Source organism: Hemiscyllium ocellatum, chromosome 28 (genome assembly GCF_020745735.1).
Source record: "Hemiscyllium ocellatum isolate sHemOce1 chromosome 28, sHemOce1.pat.X.cur, whole genome shotgun sequence".
Lineage (NCBI taxonomy): Eukaryota > Metazoa > Chordata > Chondrichthyes > Orectolobiformes > Hemiscylliidae > Hemiscyllium > Hemiscyllium ocellatum.
The window spans coordinates 31609055-31631893 of NC_083428.1; the positions used below are offsets into that span (position 1 = coordinate 31609055).

General features: G+C 41.1%; 1 protein-coding gene across 1 annotated transcript in view; it reads left to right on the forward strand.

Moving 5' to 3' along the window:
* grin3bb (glutamate receptor, ionotropic, N-methyl-D-aspartate 3Bb) overlaps positions 1 to 22839 on the forward strand; it is a 74743-nt gene that overhangs the window by 45545 nt on the left and 6359 nt on the right. The window contains exon 4 of the mRNA XM_060846596.1: positions 15859 to 16004. Coding sequence (XP_060702579.1) covers positions 15859 to 16004 — 146 coding nt within the window. The remainder of the gene's footprint in view (positions 1 to 15858; positions 16005 to 22839) is intronic.

Genomic DNA, 22839 nt, shown 5'->3' on the forward strand with positions numbered 1-22839 from the left:
CCACCCCAGAATTGATTTATTCTATCCATGCCCCTAATGATTTAATAAACCTCAATAAGGTCACGTCACAGCCTTCACCCTAGCCTGTTCAACCTCTCCTTTTAGCTCAAATCCTTCAAACCTGGCATCATCCTTCAAACCTGGCATCATCCTTGTAAATCTTTTCTGAACCCTTTCAAGTTTCACATCTTTCCGATATGAAGGAGACCAGAATTGCATACAATATTCCAACAGTGGTCTAACCAATGTTCTGTACAGCTGCAACATGACCTCCCAACTCCTGTACTCAATACTCTGACCAATAAAGGTACTTTGTTTAAATTGGCCTCTGTGTCTGAATCTGATCCATAGAAGGAAGAGAAAGGAAAGCAACCAGTGGCTTTATTGATGATCATTGACCAATGGTCACAGATGGAAAGTGTTTATATGTATTTGAAGCAGCAGCAGGGCATTTGGTCCTCCAGCCAGGCCTGTCATTTAATAAGGCCATGGCTGACCTGATCACAAACTCAAATCCAGACTCCACATCTGCCCAATAACCTGTGGAAAGACAACAACTGAGTCATAGGCTGAAACTGCGAAGTGGGACTTCAGATCACAATCTTATAACTTACGGGTTAAGAGTGCAACCAACTCTGCTAAAGGCCATCACATAATAGGTACAGCAATGAATGTTGGGTAAGGGTACAATCAGACCACATTGTGACACCTACTAGAGTCAAATAACTGTTTGATCTTGGAGCAGTAACACAGCATCCAGCAAACAAATCTGTGAACCTGCAAACATAAAAATCAGAGACAAATAACCAGAATGCAGAATGTTGTTTTATTCTGCATGGCATACTGAAGATGACAGTCATTTATCAATCTGATTAATTTTGTACTGTCTCTGCAGTTTGGTTAGAAAGAACTAAAGATTTGCTGGCTGCATTTATTGGAATTTTGATTTGTTTTCCTGCATTTTAGTTTGTGTATTATTATTTATTAAACAAAGTTTATCGATGCGTTTCAATGCTCAATATTATTATAAATTCACTAATACTTTCCGAATCAATGACAGATTCCAATTATGATTAATGCTTCCGGGCTGACAGATTTCATTGACCTTCAATAAGAGGCCAACTCTTATTTGAGAATGCCTTAGGTGGCTGCCTGCATCAAAACATGTCCCTCTTCCATTCTCTGATTATTCAATGCTTGCACCAAATTGTTATTCTTTTCGCCTCCCGCTATATTTGTTCATGTACTAACATACAGCTTGGTGACTGGCCATACAACAACAACTTGATTTAGATGGCACCTTTAACATCTTGAAATACTCCTCAGTGCTTCACAGAGTGTGGTCAAATCAAATTGGACACTGAGCCACATAAGAAGATAGGATGACCAAAAAGCTAAAGTGGTAGTCTTAAGGAGCTTTTTGAAGGATGATAGAGAGAAGTTGAGAGGCGAAGAGATTTTGGATTGGAATTTGACAGCATAGACCCATGTAGGTGAAGGCATGTTGGCTGATGGGGGAGGAATGAAAACTGATGGCGCAAAATGCAAGAATTGGAGGGGTACCAAGATCATTGATGATTGTAGGTTTGGGGAAGGAAAAGATATGAGCAATTGTGGGAAAGATAACTAAATAGAAGTTATAAATTTGTGCACACTTTTAACGGCAGAGTGAGAAGTAGAATTGCTCAGTAATGGACCTCCAGGAATAGAGTGGAGTCAGCTAAGGGTGGACGAGAGATTGGAGGAGGATCCAAAGCTAGAGACTGATGGTCATTTGGTGGGATGTAGGACTGAGACATAACATTCAACAGAGCATGGAGAAACGTTCCCCCTTGATTATAAGACTTGTAAATTCAATATGCTTGGAAACAAAGAGCTAACAAGGACAGGGCTTCACTCTGTGGCTGTTAAATTGCTAATATTTCAGATTGCAAGCAGGAAAGTTTATAAACTGTCTGAGGTGTCAAACTGATCAGGTGAGCTTTGGAGGTGCCTTTGTACCAGATGTGAGTTATGCTGTACTCAGTAGGAAGCCAGAAGGGTATAAAATTATCCACAGCAAATGGCATTACCTCATACCAAATTCTGTCAGGGAGAGAATGGTCTGCTTGATGTCAATGTAACTTCCTTCGGGCTTCTGCCATTATTAATTCTGTTTTAGCTGAGGGTAGGGTGGAGAAGTGGGAGAAGAGATTCCAAACCTGTCCCTGGATTTACTGTCTCCCACAAGCACAAAAGTAATTGTACACTAGTCTTAATACATTGCCATAGCTGCCCTTTTATGAGTCCAATATTTTGTGCAAACCTGAAATTTAATTAATGGGAATAATATATGGAAATAAGAAAAGCCAGTAAATTTTAAAAATTTATGTTTTGTACCAGTATCGTGATTTATAAATTTAACCTTAAGTTTAACCTTCATGCGTACATGGCGTAAGACCTGTCTACTTTACATGACACTACTTTCCATCAGTGTCTGTTCACACTGTGATAGTCACACATTCAGTTTGACAAATTAACCTCCTAATAGACCTTTTCTTGGCTGTTCTCTGCTCTCCTTATTCCTACCAGTAAAGATGCTACATAAATCAAAGTTTTTAAAAGCAGGGATGTTTCTGCTGATCTCCTGCCCAAAGTTTATACCTTAGCCAACATCTCTAAATCAGATTTTCAAACTGTACTCACGTTACTGTTTGTGAAAGTGAACTGTGCACAAATTGGGTGCAGTCTTGTTGAGTTGACAGAGAGAAGGTATGAGGATAATACTTGATGCAATGCATATGGGCTTCTAGAACATGTTTGCTGAGGTGCCAAAGAACACATGGGGACAGTGGGGACATGGAGATGTAGTTGTTTGAGTTGGAGATTAGAATTGAGCAGTTGGATTTTTAGATTGGAATCACATGGATTTCCCTGTAGCTAGTGTTACCAATGTCTCAATCTACATTAATGAATTCAATTAGGAGTACCAGGTAAAACTTCAAAAAATCACAGGTGAAGCAAAATTTGGAAGTGATGCAAACTATAAGACTGCTCATGGTAAGCATCAGTAGCAACATACATAGTTTGGCGAATGGGTATACAAGTGGCAGATGAAATTTAACACAAATAATTGTGAATTAGTTTAGTTTGGTGACAGAACAAGGAGAGGCAATACAAACTGAAGGATACAAATCTAAAGGGGATGGAGGAGGATAAAGCCTCGGGTGTGTGTGGGCCCAAAAATCATTGAAGGCCACATGGGAGGTTGTAAAATCTTTTCATAAAGAATTTGGGATCCTGCACTTTGTAAATAGTGACATAGAAGTTATGGCGGCCCTTTAACATCATTGGTCTCAGATGGAGTATTGTGCGCTTCTGAACATCACACTTTAGGAAGGGTGTAAAGGCATTAGAGAAGATCTAATCGAAAGGTAATTGGCCATGGGTATCTAAGGAAATAAGACAGGCTATCAAATTGAAAGAGAAGGCATACAAAGTGGCCAAAAACAGCAGGAATCTGGAAGATTGGGAAAACTTTAAAGGACAACAGAAAGCCACAAAAAGAGCTATAAAGAAAAGTAAGATACAGTATGAGAAAAAACTAGCATGGAATATAAAGACAGATAGCAAAATTTTCTATAAATATATAAAATAAAGAAGAATGGCTAAAATAAGTGTTGGTCCTTTAGAGGATGTGAGGGTGCAGTTAGTTCTGGGATATGATGAAATGGCTGAGGCATTGAACAGGTGCTTTGCATTAATCTTCACAGTGGAGGACACCAATAACATGCCAGTAAGTGACAAAGAGACAAAGGTAGTTGAGGACCTGGAAACAATTATTATTGCAGAAGAGCCAATGGAGCTAAGGATAGATAAGTCTCCTGGCCCTGATGGAATGCATCCCAGGTTACTAAAAGAGATGGTGGGAGAAATAGCAGCTGGACTGGAAGTAATTTTCCAAACTTCGCTGGACTCTGGGGCAGTCCCAGCAGATTGGAAAATAGCAAATGTGAAGCCACTGTTTAAAAAGGGAAGTAGATAGAAGATGGAGAATTATAGACCAGTGAGCTTAACCTCTGTAGTGGGGCAGATGCTTAAGTCTATTATCAAGGAAGAAATAGCAGGGTACCTCGAAAGAAATTGTCCCATTGTACAGATGCAACATGGATTCATGAAGGGCAGGTCATGCTTCACAGGTTTTTTGGAATTCTATGAAGACATTTCAAGCAAGGTGGACGTGGGGACCCAGTGGATGTGGTGTACCTAGATTTCCAAAAGGCCTTTGACAAGGTGCCACAAATGAGGCTGCTGCATAATATAAGGATGCATGGTGTTAGGGATAGAGTATTGGCATGGATAGAAGATTGGTTGACTGACAGGAAGCAAAGAATAGGATAAACTAGTGCTATTCTGGCTGACAATCAGTGACTAGTGGTGTCCCTCAGGGATCAGTGTTGGGACCACAATTATTTACAATTTATATCGATGATTTGGGGTTGGAGACCACGTGAATGGTGCCAAAATTTGTCTATGACACTGAGATGAGTGGCAGGACAAAGTGTGCAGAGGACTGTGAAACTTTGCAGAGGAGCATAGATACGTTGAATGAGCGGGCAAAGGTCTGGCAGATGGAATACAATGTTAGTAAATGTGAAGTCATACATTTTGGTAGGAGTAACAGCAAAATGATTATTACTTGAATGGTAAAATGTTGCAGCATGCTGCTGTACAGAGGGACATGGGTGTCCTTGTGCATGAAGGTTGGGCTGCATGTACAACAAGTAGCCAGGAAAGCAAATGGAATTTTGTCCATTATGTGAAAGTATTTGATGAACAGAAAATCCCTCAAAATAAATTTTGAGAAGACTGAAGCAGTTGTTTAGCTTTGCTTCAAACTCTCTTCCCAAGCTGTCAGCTCTTCCACTTCTCACCTCACAACAGTCTGTGATTAATCAAGTCTGTTGGCAGCCTTGGTGTCATGTTCGATCGCAGGATGAAGTTGCAATTTCATATTCACAGCATCATTAGTACTGTCTACCTTCATCTTTGTAACATCATCTAATTTCATTCCTGTCTCAGTTTATATGCTGCTGAACCCTAATGCATACCATGTTTTACATTGATATTAAATTATCCAAACATCCTCCTATCTAACCCCCCCCCCTCATAAAATTGAAGTCATCCAAAATGTTGCTGTCTGAGTTACAGCAAGTCCCATCCCTTTGTGACCCTTGTTCTTTTAGGTTAGTGGACACTAAGGAGAGAGTAACTAAAGCCTGTAAGAAACTAGACAATTAAGTCAGTGTTACTCAGGGGAAGAGTAAGCAGGGATCAGGTGATGTATGCATAGGGACAGGTGATCTGAGGTGCATTTGTTTTAATGCAAAAAGTGTAGTAGGTAAGGCAGATGAAATTAGGGCTTGGATTAGTACCTGGGAGTATGATGCTATTGTTATTACTGAGACTTTGATGTGGGAAGAGCATGACTGGCAACTAAATATCCCAGGATATAGATGCTGCAGGCGGGATAGAGAGGGAGGTAAAAGGGGTGGAGGAGTTGCATTACTGGTCCCAGAGGATATCACAGCTGTGGTGAAGGAGGGTACTATGGAGGACTCAAGCAGTGAGGCAATATGGGCAACGCTCAGAAATAGGAAGGGTGCAGTAACAATGTTGGGGCTATACTACAGGCCTCTCAACAGCGAGCCCGAGATAGAGATACAAGTATATAAACAGATTATGGAAAGATGTAGCAACATCAGGGAGGTGGTGATAGGAGATTTTAATTTTCCCAGCATTGATTGGGATACACTTAGTGTCTGTCAGAGGTCTAGATGGTGCAGAATTTGTAAGGAGCGTCCAGGAAAGGTTTCTAAAGCGGTATGTCAATAGTCTGTTGAGGTTAGGGGTCATATTGGACCTGGTGTTAGGGAATGAGCCAGGCCAGGTGGTAGACATTGCAGTGGGGGATTTCTTTGGGAATAGTGACCACAATTCTGTAAGTTTCAGAAACTCATATACAAAGATGAGAGTGGTTCTAAGGGAAGAGTACTAAACTGAGCCAGGGCCAATTATATCAAAATTTGGCAGGAGCTGGGAAATGTGGATTGGAAGCAACTATTTGAAGGGAAGTCCACATTTGATATGTGGGAGGCTTTCAAAGATAGGTTGAAGATAGTGCAGGATAGGCATGTCTCTTGAAAACAAGGGATAGGAAAGGCAAGATTTGTGAATCGTGGATGACAGGAGAAATCGTGTGACTAGCCAAGAGGAAAAGGGAAGTGTACATAATGTTCAGGCAGCTAAGAACAGAACGGGCCCTGGAGGAACATCGGGAGAGTAGAACCAATCTTAAACGAGGAATCAAGTGGGCTAAAAGGGGTCATGAAATAACTTTAGCAAGCAGAATTAAGGAGAATCCCAAGGCCTTTTATTCTTATATAAGAAGCAAGAGGGTAAGTAGAGAAAGGGTTGGTCCACTAAAGGATAATGAAGGAATGTTGTTTGTCAAATCTGAGAAAATGGGTGAGATTCTCAATGATTACTTTGCATCCGTGTTCACTGAGGAGAGGGACATGACGAATGTTGAAATTAGAGATAGAAGTTCGTTTATTCTGGATCACGTTGACATAAGGAGGGTAGATGTATTGGGTAGGCTAAAGGATATTAAGGTGGACAAATACCCAGGTCCAGATGGGATCTATCCCAGGTTGTTGAGGGAGGCGAGAGAGGAAATAGCTAGGGCCCAGACAGATATCTTAGTAGCATCCTTAAACACAGGTGAGGTGCCAGAGGACTGGAGGGTTGCTCATGTTGTTCCCCCTGTACAAGAAAGGCAGTAGTGATATTCCAGGTAACTACAGACCAGTATGCCTGACGTCAGTGGTGGTAAAGTTGCTGGAGAAGGTACTGAGGGATAAAATCTATTTATATTTGGAAAAAAAATGGGCTTATCAGCAATAGGCAGCATGGTTTTGTGTGGGGAAGATCACGGCTTACCAACTTAATAGAGTTCTTTGACAAGGTGACCAAGTTGACAGATGAAGGAAGGGCTGTAGATGGCATATACATGGACAAACATGTAAAGTGTTTGATAAGGTTCCTCATGGTTAACTAATGGAGAAAGTAAAGTCACATGGTGTACAGGGTATTCTAGCTAGGTGGATAAAGAACTGGTTGAGCAACAGGAGACAGAGTGTAGTAGTGGAAGGGAGTTTCTCGAAGTGGAGAAAGGTGATCAGTGGTGTTCCATAGGGATCACTACTGGGGCCACTGTAGTGTGTGATATACATAAATGATCAGGAAGAGGGTATTGTTGGTCTGATCAGTAAGTATGCAGATAGCACAAAGATTGGTGGAGTAGCAGAAAACATAGGGGACTGTCAAAGAATACAGAAGAATATAGATAGACTGGGCAAAGAAGTGGCAGATGGAGTTCAATCCAGGCAAATGTAAGGTGATGCATTTTGGGAAGTCTAATTCTAGAGCGAACTGTACTGTAAACGGAAGAGCCTTGGGAAAAGTTGATGAACAGAGAGATCTGGGAGTTCAGGTCCATTGTACCCTAAAGGTGGCTGCACAGGTGGATAGAGTGGTCAAGAAGGCATATGTATGCTTGCCCTCATCGGAGGCATGTGGATGCTTTGGAGAGGGTACAGAGAAGAGTTATGAGGATGTTGCCTGTATGGAAGGTGCTAACAATGAAGAGAGGTTGAGTAGGTTAGGATTGTTTTCATTAGAAAAAAGTAGATTGAGGGAGAAAACTGATTGAAGTCTACAAAATTATGAAGGTTATAGACAGTGTAGGTCGCGATAAGCTTTTTCCCAGGGTGAGGGATTCAATAATGAGAGGTCACATGTTCAAGCTGAGAGGTAAAAAGTTTAAGGGGGATACACGTGGAAAGTACTTTACACAGAGGGTGGTAGGTGCATGGAACACTTTGCCAGCAGAGGTAGTAGAGGCAGGCATGGTAGAATCATTTAAGATGCGTCTGGACAGAAGCATGAGTAGGTGGGGGGCAGAGAGATACAGATGCTTAGGAATTGGGTGATAGGTTTAGACAGTGGATTTGGATTGGCTCAGGCTTGGAGGGCTGAAGGGCCTGTTCCTGGGTTGTAAATTTTCTTTGCTCTTTGTTTCTGGTAAATCCACATTTGATACATGGGAGGCTTTTAGAGTGATTAGAGTGCAGGACAAATACGTCCCTGTGAAAATGAGGATAGAAATAGCAAAATTAGGGAGTAATGGATGACAGGTAAAATTGTGAGATGAGCTAAGAAGAAAAAGTAAGCATACATAATGTCTAGGCGACTGAAAACAGGTGAAGCTTTGGAAGAATATCGGGAAAGTAGGACCAATCTGAAATGAGAAATTAAGAGGGCTAAAAGGGGTCATGAAATATCTTTAGCAAACATGGTTAAGGAAAATCCCAAAGCCTCTTATTCATATATAAGGAGCAAGAGGATAACTAGAGAAAGGCTTTGCTCACTCAAGGACAAAGTAGGAAAGTTATGCGTGGAGTCGGAGAAAATAGGTGAGTCTTAATGAGCACTTTGTATCAGTATTCACCAAGAAGAGGGACATAATAGATGTTGAGGTTAGGGATAGATGTTTGATTACTCTAGATCAAGTCGGCATAAGGAGGGAGGAAGTGTTGTGTATTCTAAAAGGCATTAAGGTGAACAAGTCCCCAGGTCTGGATGGGATCTATCCCAGGTTGCTGAGGGAAGCAAGAGAGGAACTAGCTGGGACCTTAACTAGCTGGGACCTTTTTGCAGCAGAGAGCGGCGGGAGCTGGGCAGAAGTGAAGTCGGACCGCAGAGCTGGTCGGGAAGGTAAGTGATTGTTATTTGAGTGGAGAAGGAACCCGAGACACTACACGTGTAATGTCTCCCACCCTCCCTCCTCCTCTAACCTAAAAAAAAGGACTCAGTCTGCTGAATAAGTAAGCTACTTAGTGTTCTTGGTTTGGAGACTAAGTGTAGAGTTATGGCAGCACAGGCAGTGGAATGTTCCTCCTGCAGGATGTTTGAGGTAGGGGTGACCACCAATGCTGCTGCTGACTTCACCTGCAGGAAGTGCAGCCAGCTCCAGCTCCTCACAGACCGCGTTAGGGAACTGGAGCTGGAGTTGGATGAACTGAGGATTATTCGAGAGGCTGAGAGGGAGATAGATAGAAGCTACAGGGACGTAGTTAAGCCAGAGAACAGAAGTAGCTGGGTAACAGTTAGAGGTGGGAAGGGGAGGAAGCAGGCAGTGCAGGGATCCCCTGTGGTCGTTCCCCTCAACAATAAATATACCGCTTTGGATACTGTTTAGGGGGGACAGCCTAGCAGGGGTAAGCTGCAGTGACCAGGTCTCTGGCATGAGGTCCGGCTCTGAGGCTCAGAAGGGAAAGGGGGAGAGGAGGAGAGCGCTAGTTATAGGAGACTCTATAGTTAGAGGGACAGACAGGCGGTTCTGTGGACATGGGCGAGACTCTTGGATGGTTTGTTGCCTCCCGGGTGCCAGGGTCTGAGAAGTCTTGGACTGTGTCTTCAGAATCCTTAAGGGGGAGGGTGTGCATCCAGAAGTCGTGGTGAACATTGGCACCAACGACATAGGTAGGAAGAGGGTTGGGGAGGTCATTCAGGAGCTCAGAGAGTTAGGCTGGAAGCTAAAAGCTAGGACAGACAGAGTCGTCATCTCTGGGTTGTTGCCGGTGCCACTTGACAGTGAGGCAAGGAATAGAGAGAGAGTGCAGTTGAACACGTGGCTGCAAGGATGGTTTAGGAGGGAGGGCTTCAGGTATTTGGACAATTGGACTGCATTCTGGGGAAGGTGGGACCTGTACAAGCAGGACGGGTTGCACCTGAACCAGAAGGGCACCAATATCCTAGAAGGTAGGTTTGCTAGCACTCTTCGTGGGATTTAAACTAATTTGGCAGGGGGATGGGATCCGGACATGTAGTCCAGTAAGTAGGTTAGCTGTTTTTCAGGATGTCTAAGAATGTAGGGAGGTTGTGAAGAAGGTGGCACTGACAGGGGAGACTTGCGGACACAGAGATGGGTTCAAGTGCGTATACTTCAACGCAAGGAGTATCAGAGATAAGGTGGGTGAACTTAAGGCGTGAATCGGTACTTGGGACTACGATGTTGTGGCCATCACAGAAATGTGGATAGAAGAGGGACAGGAATGGTTGTTGGAGATTCCTGGTTACAGATCTTTCAGTAAGATTAGGGAGGGTGGTAAAAAAGGAGGGGGTGTTAATTAGAAATAGTATAAAGGCTGCAGAAAGGCAGTTCGAGGGGGATCTGCCTTTGGAGGTAGTATGGGCTGAAGTCAGAAATAGGAAAGGAGCAGTCACCTTGTTGGGTGTTTACTATAGGCCCCCCAATAGCAGCAGAGATGTGGAGAAACAGATTTTGGAAAGGTGCAGAAGCCACAGGGGTAGTAGTCATGGGCGTTTTCAACTTCCCAAATATTGATTGGAAGCTCTTTAGATCAAGTAGATTGGACGGGGCGGTGTTTGCGCAGTGTGTACAGGAAGCTTTTCTAACTCAGTATGTAGATTGTCCAACCAGAGGGGAGGCCATATTGGATTTGGTACTTGGTAACGAACCAGGACAAGTGATGGGCTTGTCAGTGGGTGAGCATTTTGGTGATGGTGACCACAATTCTGTGACTTTCACCTTGGTTATGGAGAGAGATAGGTGTGTGCAACAGGGTAGGTTTTACAATTGGGGGAAGGGTAAATACAATGCTGCAAGACAGGATCTGAGGAGCATAAGTTGGGAGCATAGGCTGTTAGGGAAGGATGTCATTGAAATGTGGAACTTTTTCAAGGAACAGATACGACGTGTCCTTGATATGTATGTACCTGTCAGGTAGGAAAGAGATGGTCGTGTGAGGGAACTTTGGTTGACGAGGGAGGTTGAATGTCTAGTAAAGAGGGAGAAGGAGGCTTGCATAAGGTTGAAGAAACATGGTTCAGACAGAGCATTGGAGGGATACAGGATAGCCAGGAGGGAGCTGAAGAAAGGGATTAGGAGAGCTAAGAGAGGGCATGAAAAGTCTTTGGCGGGTAGGATCAAGGATAACCCCAAGGCCTTTTATGCGTATGTGAGAAACATGGGAATGACGAGAACGAGGGTAGGTCCGATCAAGGACAGTAGTGGGAGACCACTGTTAGGTGGACAGGCAGGTAGTACTGAGGAAGTGGGGAGGCTGCAGAAGGATCTAGACAGTTTGGGAGAGTGGTCCAGGAAATGGCTGATGGAATTCAATGTGAGCAAATGCGAGGTCTTGCACTTTGGAAAAAAGAATACAAGCATGAACTACTTTCTAAACTGTGAGAAAATTCGTAAAGCCAAAGTACAAAGGGATCTGGGAGTGTTAGTTGAGGATTCTCTAAAGGTAAACATGCAGGTTGAGTCCGTGATTAAGAAAGCGAATGCAATGTTGTCATTTATCTCAAGAGGGTTGGAATATAAAAGCACCGTTGTGCTACTGAGACTTTATAAAGCTCTGGTTAGGCCCCATTTGGAGTACTGTGTCCAGTTTTGGTCCCCACACCTCAGGAAGGACATACTGGCACTGGTGCGTGTCCAGCGGAGATTCACATGGATGATCCCTGGAATGGTAGGTCTAACATACAAGGAACGGCTGAGGATCCTGGGATTGTATTCATTGGAGTTTAGAAGATTAAGGGGAGATCTAATAGAAACTTACAAGATAATACATGGCTTGGAAAGGGTGGACGCTAGGAAATTGTTTCCGTTAGGTGAGGAGACTAGGACCCATGGACACAGCCTTAGAATTAGAGGGGATCAATTCAGAACAGAAATGCGGAGACATTTCTTCAGCCAGAGAGTGGTGGGCCTGTGGAATTCATTGCCGCGGAGTGCAGTGGAGGCCGGGACGCTAAATGTCTTCAAGGCAGAGATTTATAAATTCTTGATGTCACAAGGAATTAAGGGCTACGGGGAGAATGCGGGTAAGTGGAGTTGAATTGCCCATCAGCCATGATTGAATGGCAGAGTGGATTCGATGGGCTGAATCGCCTTGCTTCCACTCCTATGCCTTATGGTCTTATGGACTGTGTATTGAGTTGGAAGAGATAGGAGAGGTCTTGAATGAATGTTTTTCTTCAGTATTTACAAATGAGAGGGACTGTATTGTTGAAGAGGAGAGTATGAAATGACTGGTAAGCTAGAAGGAAGATGTGTTGAGAATTTTGAAAAAATTGAGGATAGACAAGTCCCCCGGGCCTGACGGGATATATTCTAGGATTATGTGGGAAGCAAGAGAGGAAATTGCAGAGCCGTTGGCAATGATCTTTTCATCATCACTGTCAACGGGGTGGTACCAGGGGACTGGAGAGTGGCAAATGTTGTGCCCCTGTTCAAGAAAAGGAATAGGGATAACCCCGGGAATTACAGGCCAGTTAGTTTTACTTCGGTGGTAGGCAAAGTAATGGAAGGGGTACTGAGGGATAGGATTTATGAGTATCTGGAAAGACACTGCTTGATTAGGGATACAGCCAGCACAGATTTGTGAGGGGTAGGTCTTGCCTTATCAGTCTAATTGAATTCTTTGAGGAGGTGACCAAGCATGTGGATGAGGGTAAGAGCAGTGGATGTAGTGTACATGGATTTTAGTAAGGCATTTGATAAGGTTCCCCATGGTAGGCTTATGCGGAAAGTCAGGAGGCATGGGATAGTGGGAAATTTGGCCAGTTGGAGAGAACTGGCTAACCGGTTGAAGTCAGAGATGGTGGTAGATGGTCAATATTCAGCCTGGAGCCCAGTTACAAGTGGAGTTCTGCAGGGATCAGTTCTGGGTCCTCTGCTGTTTGTAATTTTGATTAATAACTTGGAAGAGGGAGTCCAAGGTGGGTCAGTAAATTTGCAGATGATACGAAGATTGGTGGAGTTGTGGATAGTGAGGAGGGTTGTTGTCAGCTGCAAAGGGACTTAGATATGATGCAGAGCTGGGCTGAGGAGTGGCAGATGAGTTCAACCCTGTCAAATGTGAGGTTGTCCATTTTGGAAGGACAAATAAGAATGTGGAATACAGGGTTAACGGTAGGATTCTTAGTAAGGTGGAGGAGCAGAGGGATCTTGGGGTCTATGTTCATAGCTCTTTGAGAGTTGCCACTCAGGTGGATAGACCTTGTAAGAAGGCCTATGGTGTATTAGCGTTCATCAGCAGAGGGGTTGAATTCAAGAGTCGTGAGGTGATGTTGCAGCTTTACAGGTCCTTGGTTAGGCCACATTTGGAGTACTGTGTACAGTTCTGGTCACCTTACTTTAGGAAAGATGTGGAAGCTTTGGAGAGGGTGCAGAGGAGATTTACCAGGATGTTGCCTGGATTGGAGAATAAGTCATATGAGGATAGGTTGAGAGTACTAGGCCTTTTCTTATTGGAACGGCGAAGGATGAAGGGTGACTTGATAGAGGATTATAAGATGAATAGGGGAATAGAGTAGACAGTCAGAGACTTTTTCCCTGGGTACAACAGAGTGTTACAAGAGATAATAAATTTAAGGTGAAGGGTGGAAGGTATAGGGGGGATGTCAGGGGTAGGTTCTTTACCACGAGAGTGGTGGGGGCATGGAATGCGCTGCCTGTGGGAGTGGCAGAGTCAGAATCATTGGTGACCTTTAAGCGGCAATCGGATGGGTACATGGATAGGTGCTTAAGCTGGGACAAATGTTCGGCACAACAGCGTGGGCCAAAGGGCCTGTTCTGTGCTGTATTGTTCTATGTTCTATGTTCTATATCTTTGTAGCATCCTTGAACATGGGTGAGATCCTAGAGAACTGGAGAATTGTTAATGTTGTCCCCTTGTTTAAGAAGGGTAGCAGGGATAATTCAGGTGAATATAGACCAGTGAGCCTGCAGGAGAGATAAAGAAGGTACTGGAGAAGATACTGAGGAAATGGATCTATTTACATTTGGAACAAAATGGGCTTATCACTGATTCGCAACGTGGTTTTGTGCAGGGAAGGTCATGTCTTACCAAGTTAATAGAATTCTTTGAGGAAGTGACAAATTGATTGATAAGGGAAGGGCTGTAAATGTTGTATACATGGACATCAGTCAGGTATTTGATAAGGTTCCCCATGGTAGGCTGATTGGGAAAGTGAAGTCACGTGGGGTCCAGGGTGTACTAGCTAGAGGGATAAGAACTGGCTGGGCAGCAGGAGACAGAGAATAGTAGTGGAAGGGAGTTTTTCAAAATGAAGAACTGTGACCAGTGGGGCTCCACAGGGATCTGTTTTGGGACCATTGTTGTTTGTGATATACATAAATGATCTGGAAGAAGGTATAGGTGGTCTGATTAGCAAGTTTGCAGATGACACTAAGATTGGTGGAGTAGCAGATAGTGAAGGGGATTGACAGAGAATTCAGCAGAATATAGATAAATTGGAGAGTTGGGCAGAGAAATGGTAGATGGAGTTCAATTCGGCCAAGGCAAGGTGATGTATTTTGGAAGATCCGATTCAAGAACGAAATATACGGTAAATGGAAAAGCCCTGGGGAAAACTGATGTACAGAAAGATCTGGGTGTTCAGGTCCATTTTTCTCTGAAGGTGGCAACGCAGGTTGATAGAGTGGTCAAGAGGGCATATGGCATGCTTTCTTTCATTGGACGGGGTATTGTGTACAACAGTTGGCAGGTCATGTTGCAGTTGTATAAAACTTTAGTTCAGCCATATTTGGAATACTGCGTATAGTTCTGGTTGCCACCTTACCAGAAAGATGTAGATGCTTTGGAGATGGTGCGGATGTTGCTTTGTATGGAGGGCACTAACTGTGAAAAGAGGTTGAGTAGTTTACATTTGTTTTCATGAGAAAGATGGAGATTGAAAGGGGATCTGATTGAGGTCTACAAAATCATGAGAGGTATGGACAGAGTGGATAGCAAGAAGTTTTTTTCCCAGAGTAGGGGACTCCATTATTAAAGGTCATGAGTTCAAGGTGAGACAGGAAAAGTTTAAGGGAAATATGCATGGAATGTTCTTTATGCAGAGGATAGTGGGTGCCTGGAACATGTTGCCAGCTGAGGTGGTAGAGGCGGGCACAATACCATCATTTAAGATCTATTTAGATAGATACACAAATGGGCAGGAAGCAGAGTAATACAGGTTTAATAGGAACAGGTTTAATTATAGGATCTGGATTGGTGCATGCTTGGAGGGCCGAAGGGCCTGTTCCTGTGCTGTAATTTTCTTTGTTCTTTGTTCTTTGATGTTGCATCGATTTCCAGATGAGTAACATCGTGATTTTGAAATTCTCAAATTTGTTTTCAAATCCCTCCTAGAGTTTGTCATCCTTAATCTCCTGGAGCACAATAACACCTGAGAAATTTGAGTTCTGGACTTTGGAGCATCCACTATTGTAAATGCTGCACCATTGATGATCATATCTTCAGAAGACTCCAGGCTCTGAAATTTCCTCTGTACACCCCTCCACTCTGCTTCTCGACATCCTCACCTTCCTTTAAGACGCTGTTTAAAACATCCTCTTTTACTAAGCATTTGATCATTTGACCTAATATCTCCTTTATTATAGTTTGGTCTCATAGTCTGTTTACTAATACCTCTGTGAAATGGACATGATGGATTAGCCATGGTAAATGAGGGGTTACAGGGATAGGGTGGCTGGGTCTGAGTGGGATGCTCTTCAGGGGCTCATTGCAGACTCGATGGGTCGAATGACCTCTTGCTCCACTATAGAGATTCTATGATTCTATAACCCTTTCTTAAAATAAGATGAATCAACTTGGGATGTTTTGTCACTTTAAAGATGCCAGATAATTATACGTTGTTGTTGGATGGTATGCATTACTTTTCCAAGTTGAATTTAGCTTTGTTATATTTGTTGTTCAGCTTCATCATCCGTCTCAGGGTTTCCGGTTTGGAACAGTGCGAGAGAGCAGTGCTGAGGACTATATGAAGATGAGTTTTCCTGAAATGCATGAGTACACAAGACGGTTCAATGTTCCAACTACATTGGATGGAGTGGCACATCTGAAGTAAGAAAAATGACAATGCAGTTACGACATAACGTTGTATCGATCTGTGTCATTTGTATGCACAGGCACGTAAAGCAATCCTTTGACTGAACTCAATAATAAATGCACATTGCAGATTCACAATGTTCTGATATGAGATACTGATGATATTACAGCTGATGTTATTGCAGGACAAGTCAGATCTCCGATTGAAATCTGGTTTGATAGATTATATTTTTCTGGTTTAATGAGGTATTTGAAGATGGTGAAACACAAACATGCAATGTCACCGATTTAGATTTACTAATACAACTGAATTATGCAAACAAAATAACTATAATATAGAATAAGCTGTTTACATATAACACATGTTGAAAGATTTTGAAACACATGGTAAAATATGACCCCACTAATCCCAAAACAGTAATTTACAGTATTCATATCAGAATGTATTGTTTTCTCCATTTCACAGAGGATTTGACTTAGCTGAAGCCTCAATAGCTGGTCATGAGAATCTGATAGCCTCTGCCTTGATTCATCATATAACTGAGCATAGATCGCCTTAGCTTCTCATAACCCTTTCAGGATTATGATCAAATACTCCTGGTCTGGAACTTTTAAACCAAACTCCTTACACTTTTTCTTCACAATCCTAAACTATTTCCCTTTCTGGAAGCAACTGTTTTCCATGTTCAGCTACAGCCAAGTCTTCTGCAGAACAACCAAACTAAATCCCAAAAAACATTTTATCCAGCAATGTATGATTTCCCCGCCACACAAAACAACAATTCCAGAATCTTTGATCTGAAAGCTGAACATGCTACAATGTTTACTCTGTACAGTTATAAACCTTCCCATTGTAAACAAATCCCCATCATTCTCAAAGATGTTTCCCTCTCATCCTGTGTTTTAAAAGAAATGACCATGACTACAATCATACTACAGGTTTGATCCTTTCAGACACAGAGAAAATCAATATGCCACTAGTTCAAAATTCAAATATTCAAAATAAATTACATTGAAAAATATATATAAACACACCTCACATCACATCTCCCCCAAAAAAGAATGTCAATATAACTGTAGAAGTATTTCCATTTTTTGTAAAGCAACTTAACAGTATTTTTATGTCACACTAATAGTAATAGCAAATTGACACTAAACATACAGTGGATTATACAACAATCTTATTTTACATTGGTTCATCTGCACCATATCACTTAATGTCCTTCACATGTGCTCTTAATAAAGTGTCTGCTATAAAATTGCCATTTACCAGCATAGAGTCATAGAGATGTGGAAACAAACCCTTCGGTCCAACCCATCCGTGCCAACCAGATATCCCAACCCAATCTAGTCCCACCAGCCAGTACCCGGCCCATATCCCTCCAAACCTTTCCTATTCATATACCCATCAAAATGCCTCTTAAATGTTGCAATTGTACCAGCTTCCACCATTTCCTCTGGCAGCTCATTCCACCCTCTGCATGAAAAAGTTGCCCCTTAGTTCCTTTTTATATCTTTCCCCTCTCACTCTAAACCTATGCCCTCTAGTTCTGGACTCCCCGACCCCAGGGAAGACTTTGTCTATTTATCCTATCCATGCCTCTCATAATTTTGTAAACTTCTATAAGGTCACCCTTCAACCTCTGACGGTCCAGGGAAAACAGCCCCAGACTGTTCAGGCTCTCCCCATAGCTCAAACCCTCCAACCCTGGAAACATCCTTGTAAATCTTTTCAAATTTCACAACATCCTTCTTACAGGAGGGAGACCAAAACTGGACACAATATTCAAAAAATGGACAAACCAATGTCCTGTACAGCCACATTTACATATATATATTATCCATGTTAAATTCCGTCTGCTACTAATCTGCCCATTTGACTAATCTGTCTATATCCTCCTGTAACGTAAGACTCTCTTCCTCACAGATTCTGTGACAGCACACATTGTTCAGCCACCTGTCAGATCCTGCCCATTGTGTCTTCAGTTGTTGAAGACTTTTGCTAACATGCATTCAGTTTCTTTGAAAAATTGCTAACAAGTCATTCAATCCCCATCTCATCATCTTAGAGTAAAACAGCCCCCACACCGATGTCACTGGCATCAACAGCCAGCATGGCTAAAACCAGGGGAGCTGTCAGCAGTGCTTTCAAGTTTTCAGACATGCTTTAACACTCTCTGGAATCCATTCAAATTTTCTTCTGTTCTTCAACAGAATCATAATGGTTCTGAAGCTCTCAATAAAACCTGCAATAGAATCTACTCACAACAACGTAAGGCAACATTTTACATTTTGTTCTTGGCAAGGGAAAACAGCCTGCACTTTCCCTTCTTTAGCTGCTACTTGACTTTGTTCCACAATGTGGCCAAAATAAATCACATTTGCCTTGGCAAAGTGACTCTTAGCCAGATTTATCACCAAATTGTTTTTTTGTAGCTGATCAATTTAGTTCAGTTGAGTGGTGTAAATGTTCTTCCTGAGTTGGACCAAAAACAATCAACCAATCTAAGAAAACCTCAAAATTACAGATTCCTTCTATCACTTTTGGTTAATAATTGGTGCATTATTGATTCCAGACAACAATCATTTGCATTGATAAAGTATACCTGTTCTTTGATGCTATCAATCAAAGAAACTTATCAATATCCCTCTAGCAAATTGACCTTTGTGATAAATCATGCATACCTAATTGATTCAGAGTATGAATTTTGTTACCACTAACCTTGTGATAAACAATACAGAGCCTTTGTGACGTATCTGGTTTTGGCACCATCACAATAAGTGAGCTCCAGCTACTGTGACTTGGTTTAGAAATGTCATTGCCTATTATAAACTTAATCTCTTCCTTTACTTGTGCTAATCTGTTCAGATTGTGTCTGTAAGGGAATTGTTTTATAGTTAGTACGTGTCTTACATTAAAGAATAACAAGCCTGTTTATCTTTCCTCAATTCCACACATTAACTTAATTCTGTAATAGCCTTTGGAAGTCATTTCAGTTGATAAAACATGATGTTATCTTAACCTTTTAAACATCTTCATGTTTCCAATCTATTTGTTGGAGTATCACCAATTGAGTATTCAATTTCTGGTGGATCTCCAACTGTTCTAATGTTTCTATTTCACTTGCTATTTCTTTCACAACCATAAGTATGCTTATATCCTAATTTTCATCCTTGTCATAGTATCTTCTAATCATGTTAACATGACACAATCACTGATGCTTTCTTTTGTCTGGACTATTCACTACATAATTCCCCTCAGTGAGTTTCTTTCTGATGTGACAAATGAATCGTTCTTATAAAGGTTTTACAGAGACTGATAATAACAATTTGTTTCAGGGAAAAAGAAAACTTTGGTCTTTTTAATCAGCTTTAGTTTTCACTGTGTATTGAACATCCTTCAAATATTTTTTAGCCAGCTCACATGCTTTGGTGACCTTTTTGTCTAACTTCAAAACATATGTAGAAGTATTGTTTTTGAACCCTGATAAATCCAGTTGTTTTTAATTGGTCCTCTCACTGCATGTCCATAAATCAGTTCAAAAGGACTAAATTATACTCACTAGAAGCAATCCTAATGGTGAATAGCAATAAAGGAATTCCTTTACTCCAATCATTAAGACATTCTTGACAATAAATTGTAATCATAATCTTCATACTTAATGTGATCTTTCCAATGGTCCTTGAAGTTATAAGCAAAAGATGTAAATTGCATCATTCCCAAAATAATCATAACTTATTTGAACATTTTTAACTTAAAATTTGAGCTTTGATCTAATTGTATTTCATTGGGTAATCCATATCTTGTTAATAATTGAACTAACGTTTCCAATGTCTTTTTGTAGTAATTTCCCCGAAACACACTGCTTCAGGAAATTTTGTGGTTAATGATTAAAATATACTGATTCCCATTCCTGAGTTTGGGTTGGTGTACTACACTATCTATTAAAGTCCTGCTGAATGGTTCTTCAAAAGCTAGTTTCATAATTAAAGCCGCAGGTTCCATCGAGGACTGGGGTTTCCCCACTATCTGCCATGTATGGAATGTTTGACAAGCTGTGACTACATTTTAATGTAATGCAAGCAATTAAAAATATTTTAATATTTTAGACTTTTTCCAAATATCTATGTAACCTGCTGCTGGAATTCCATGAACCACTTATAACTTTTCACTCTGACACTCAGTTGGAATTAATATTTGATGGACCACTGTCCATTCCTCATCAGCTGATACTTGAGGTGGTCTCCTTTCATCATTAATACTTTGCCTTTCCAGTAATAACACTCTAGTACTGTTTCTGCTTCAATTTCTGAGTAGGCTGTTTGTTGTACCTTTTCCAATTAGGAACTCATCTGTCTCCCTTTGCTTATTTTCTGCAGCTTTATGTCCAGAACTATCATATACTCTTAAAATAAACACAGATTTCTTTTAAATCCACTGAACTAAAAAATCCCACCAAATGCTCCCAGTTGTTGTGATCTCAGTTAATGTTGTTACTGAACAAACATCTAACTTTCTAGGTTTTTCATTCCAATGAAATCCTCTATATAAAACATTTCCTAAAGACAATCCAATTTCTGCAGGCAGGGAAGAGATGACAGGCCGTTCCCCTTTTATCCAGCTCTCAACCAACCACAAAGACATGTGTTAAAAGAAAATTGTTTCAATCCTTTTGAATATAACTCTCAAAAATAAATGATAGATTTTCTCATAAGTTTCAAAGAAAAGAAAGATAAATTTTTGTTACTTAACAGCAGAAATCTATTTGCAATAACATTCATTTCCACACTCAAGTAAACACACACTTAAGGAAAAGTGATTACACAAGAGTAACGTACTCTCACCTGAAAAAGTTGCAGGAATCACTGTGACACTCACTTCTCCTGAGATGTAGTCTTGATACATGGCAGGCCTGTGAAGAAATAGGGTCTGAAGATTACAGATTTACAATGGTTTACTGTTTGACATGAACAAGTGTCCCTGTTTCACTCCAGTCGCGATCTATTGAACCCTTCTTTTGTAAACATTATTTGCTCCTTCACATCAGTAAGTAAAGGCTGGTTTAAATTCTCTGGCTGTTGGTGGATCCTAGTCAGTGCCTGTTTATTGTCTTGTCTGGGTTTTTTTTTCTCATTTTTTGCTATTCCATAAATGTGTCTTATTAAATGTCCCTCAGCAGGAGCCTTGTTTCTGTCTTTTGACTATAGTATCTGTCTTTTATTGTCCTCTCAAGTGGTCTCTGATGACTCAGCCGTTGTCAAACAATGGGACACATTCTTACCGTCATAATAGAAAACATTTTTTGCCAAATCCATTCTTTGAAATTCCATTCTGAAGCTAAATTAAGTTCGTAAGTCTATTGTGAACCATTTCTTCAATTATTGAGTAATGACAATTTCTAATCCACAGAAGTCTATTGTATTTGCATACTGTCTCAACAGTCTGTTTGTATTTTATCATTTTGCCCTGACATGAATGCTGGTTCCAATACTTTGTGTAGTTCTATTTTTACTAACATGAATAAAAGGGTCACCTGACCCCACAACTCAATCCTATTTTTAAAATAATATGTCTTTTCTCTAAAATCCATTAATCCATTTTGCGAGTGTTTGTGCATGTCTGCGGAATACTTGCTACTAACATAAAACCTTAAGATTCCATGGTTTTGTACAGTGATAAATTTTATAAAATTTGGAACTGTAATACAATCTACAGTACATGTACAATTTATTTCTAACACTCAGAATAAACATATGGTAATCATGGGTGCTATATCAAACATTCTTTAGAACACAACACATAGCAAATGTGATCAAGAAAAATCAGTAATATCCCCCCTGAGATATTAATGACACAGTGGGTCATCAATTCTAATTAAACTTCACTTTTGCCGATCTGACCTTGAAGCCCCCTCTCAGAAGTTCCTCCATCATGGACTGCTTCAATGACTATGACTGTTTTGGTTGATAATGATTCTTTCCTGTGTCCATGATCCTCTTGTAGTGATTGTGATGATGTCAACCAGCTGGACCTAATAGAATATGAGTTCCCCAATTGAGGCTGTTAATCTGGTCCAATCAAGGAGCCCTAGTGGACATAAAAGGGTGAGAGACACTCTGGTACCTGACTCTGAATGAGGCAGTACTAAAGTCAAGGACTGTTCATGTATAAATAAAGGGTGACTTGTTGATGGGACACTGTCCTCTGTGAAGTTATTTCACTCTTCAACTCTAAAAACTGAGCTCCAGTACTTATTCTTTGGTACAACTCCAGCTTTTCACTGATAGTACATAAAGGTAGGGTTTTTTGTACAAACAATGCTGAGAGAAAAAGAAGGATTCCATCACACTGTCATTGCAGAGTCAATGCCACGGTAGATTCGAGTATGAATTGGCTGCTCTTTTAGAGATGCTGCTGAGCCCCTATATATCAATCACCCAATGACAGAAAATCTCAAAAATCTCTAGTCAGCTGAAGTGAACAGTGAGTGTTGTTCCTTTATCATTGACCATTAAATTTGTAGTACAACTTCTAATCCAATGTCACATACAAAATGCTTTCAGGAAAAGTGAATTTTGTGTAATTCACTTTCATCACAATAACTGATATTTGTATATTCCAAAATGATGTCATAAGCAAAATGTTAATATTACAATGAAATGTATCTCATGCAGAAATTCAATTTACCCACTGATCTAAACGTTTCAGTTGAAGGCCTCAGTGTTCCACTAATGTTAGCCTTAGGTTTGTTACTTTATGATTCTGTTCACTAAATACAGATTGTGAACTTTGAGCATATGCACTATACCCAATTTTCTGGGATGTGTCAGTACCAGTGAGTTAATTGAT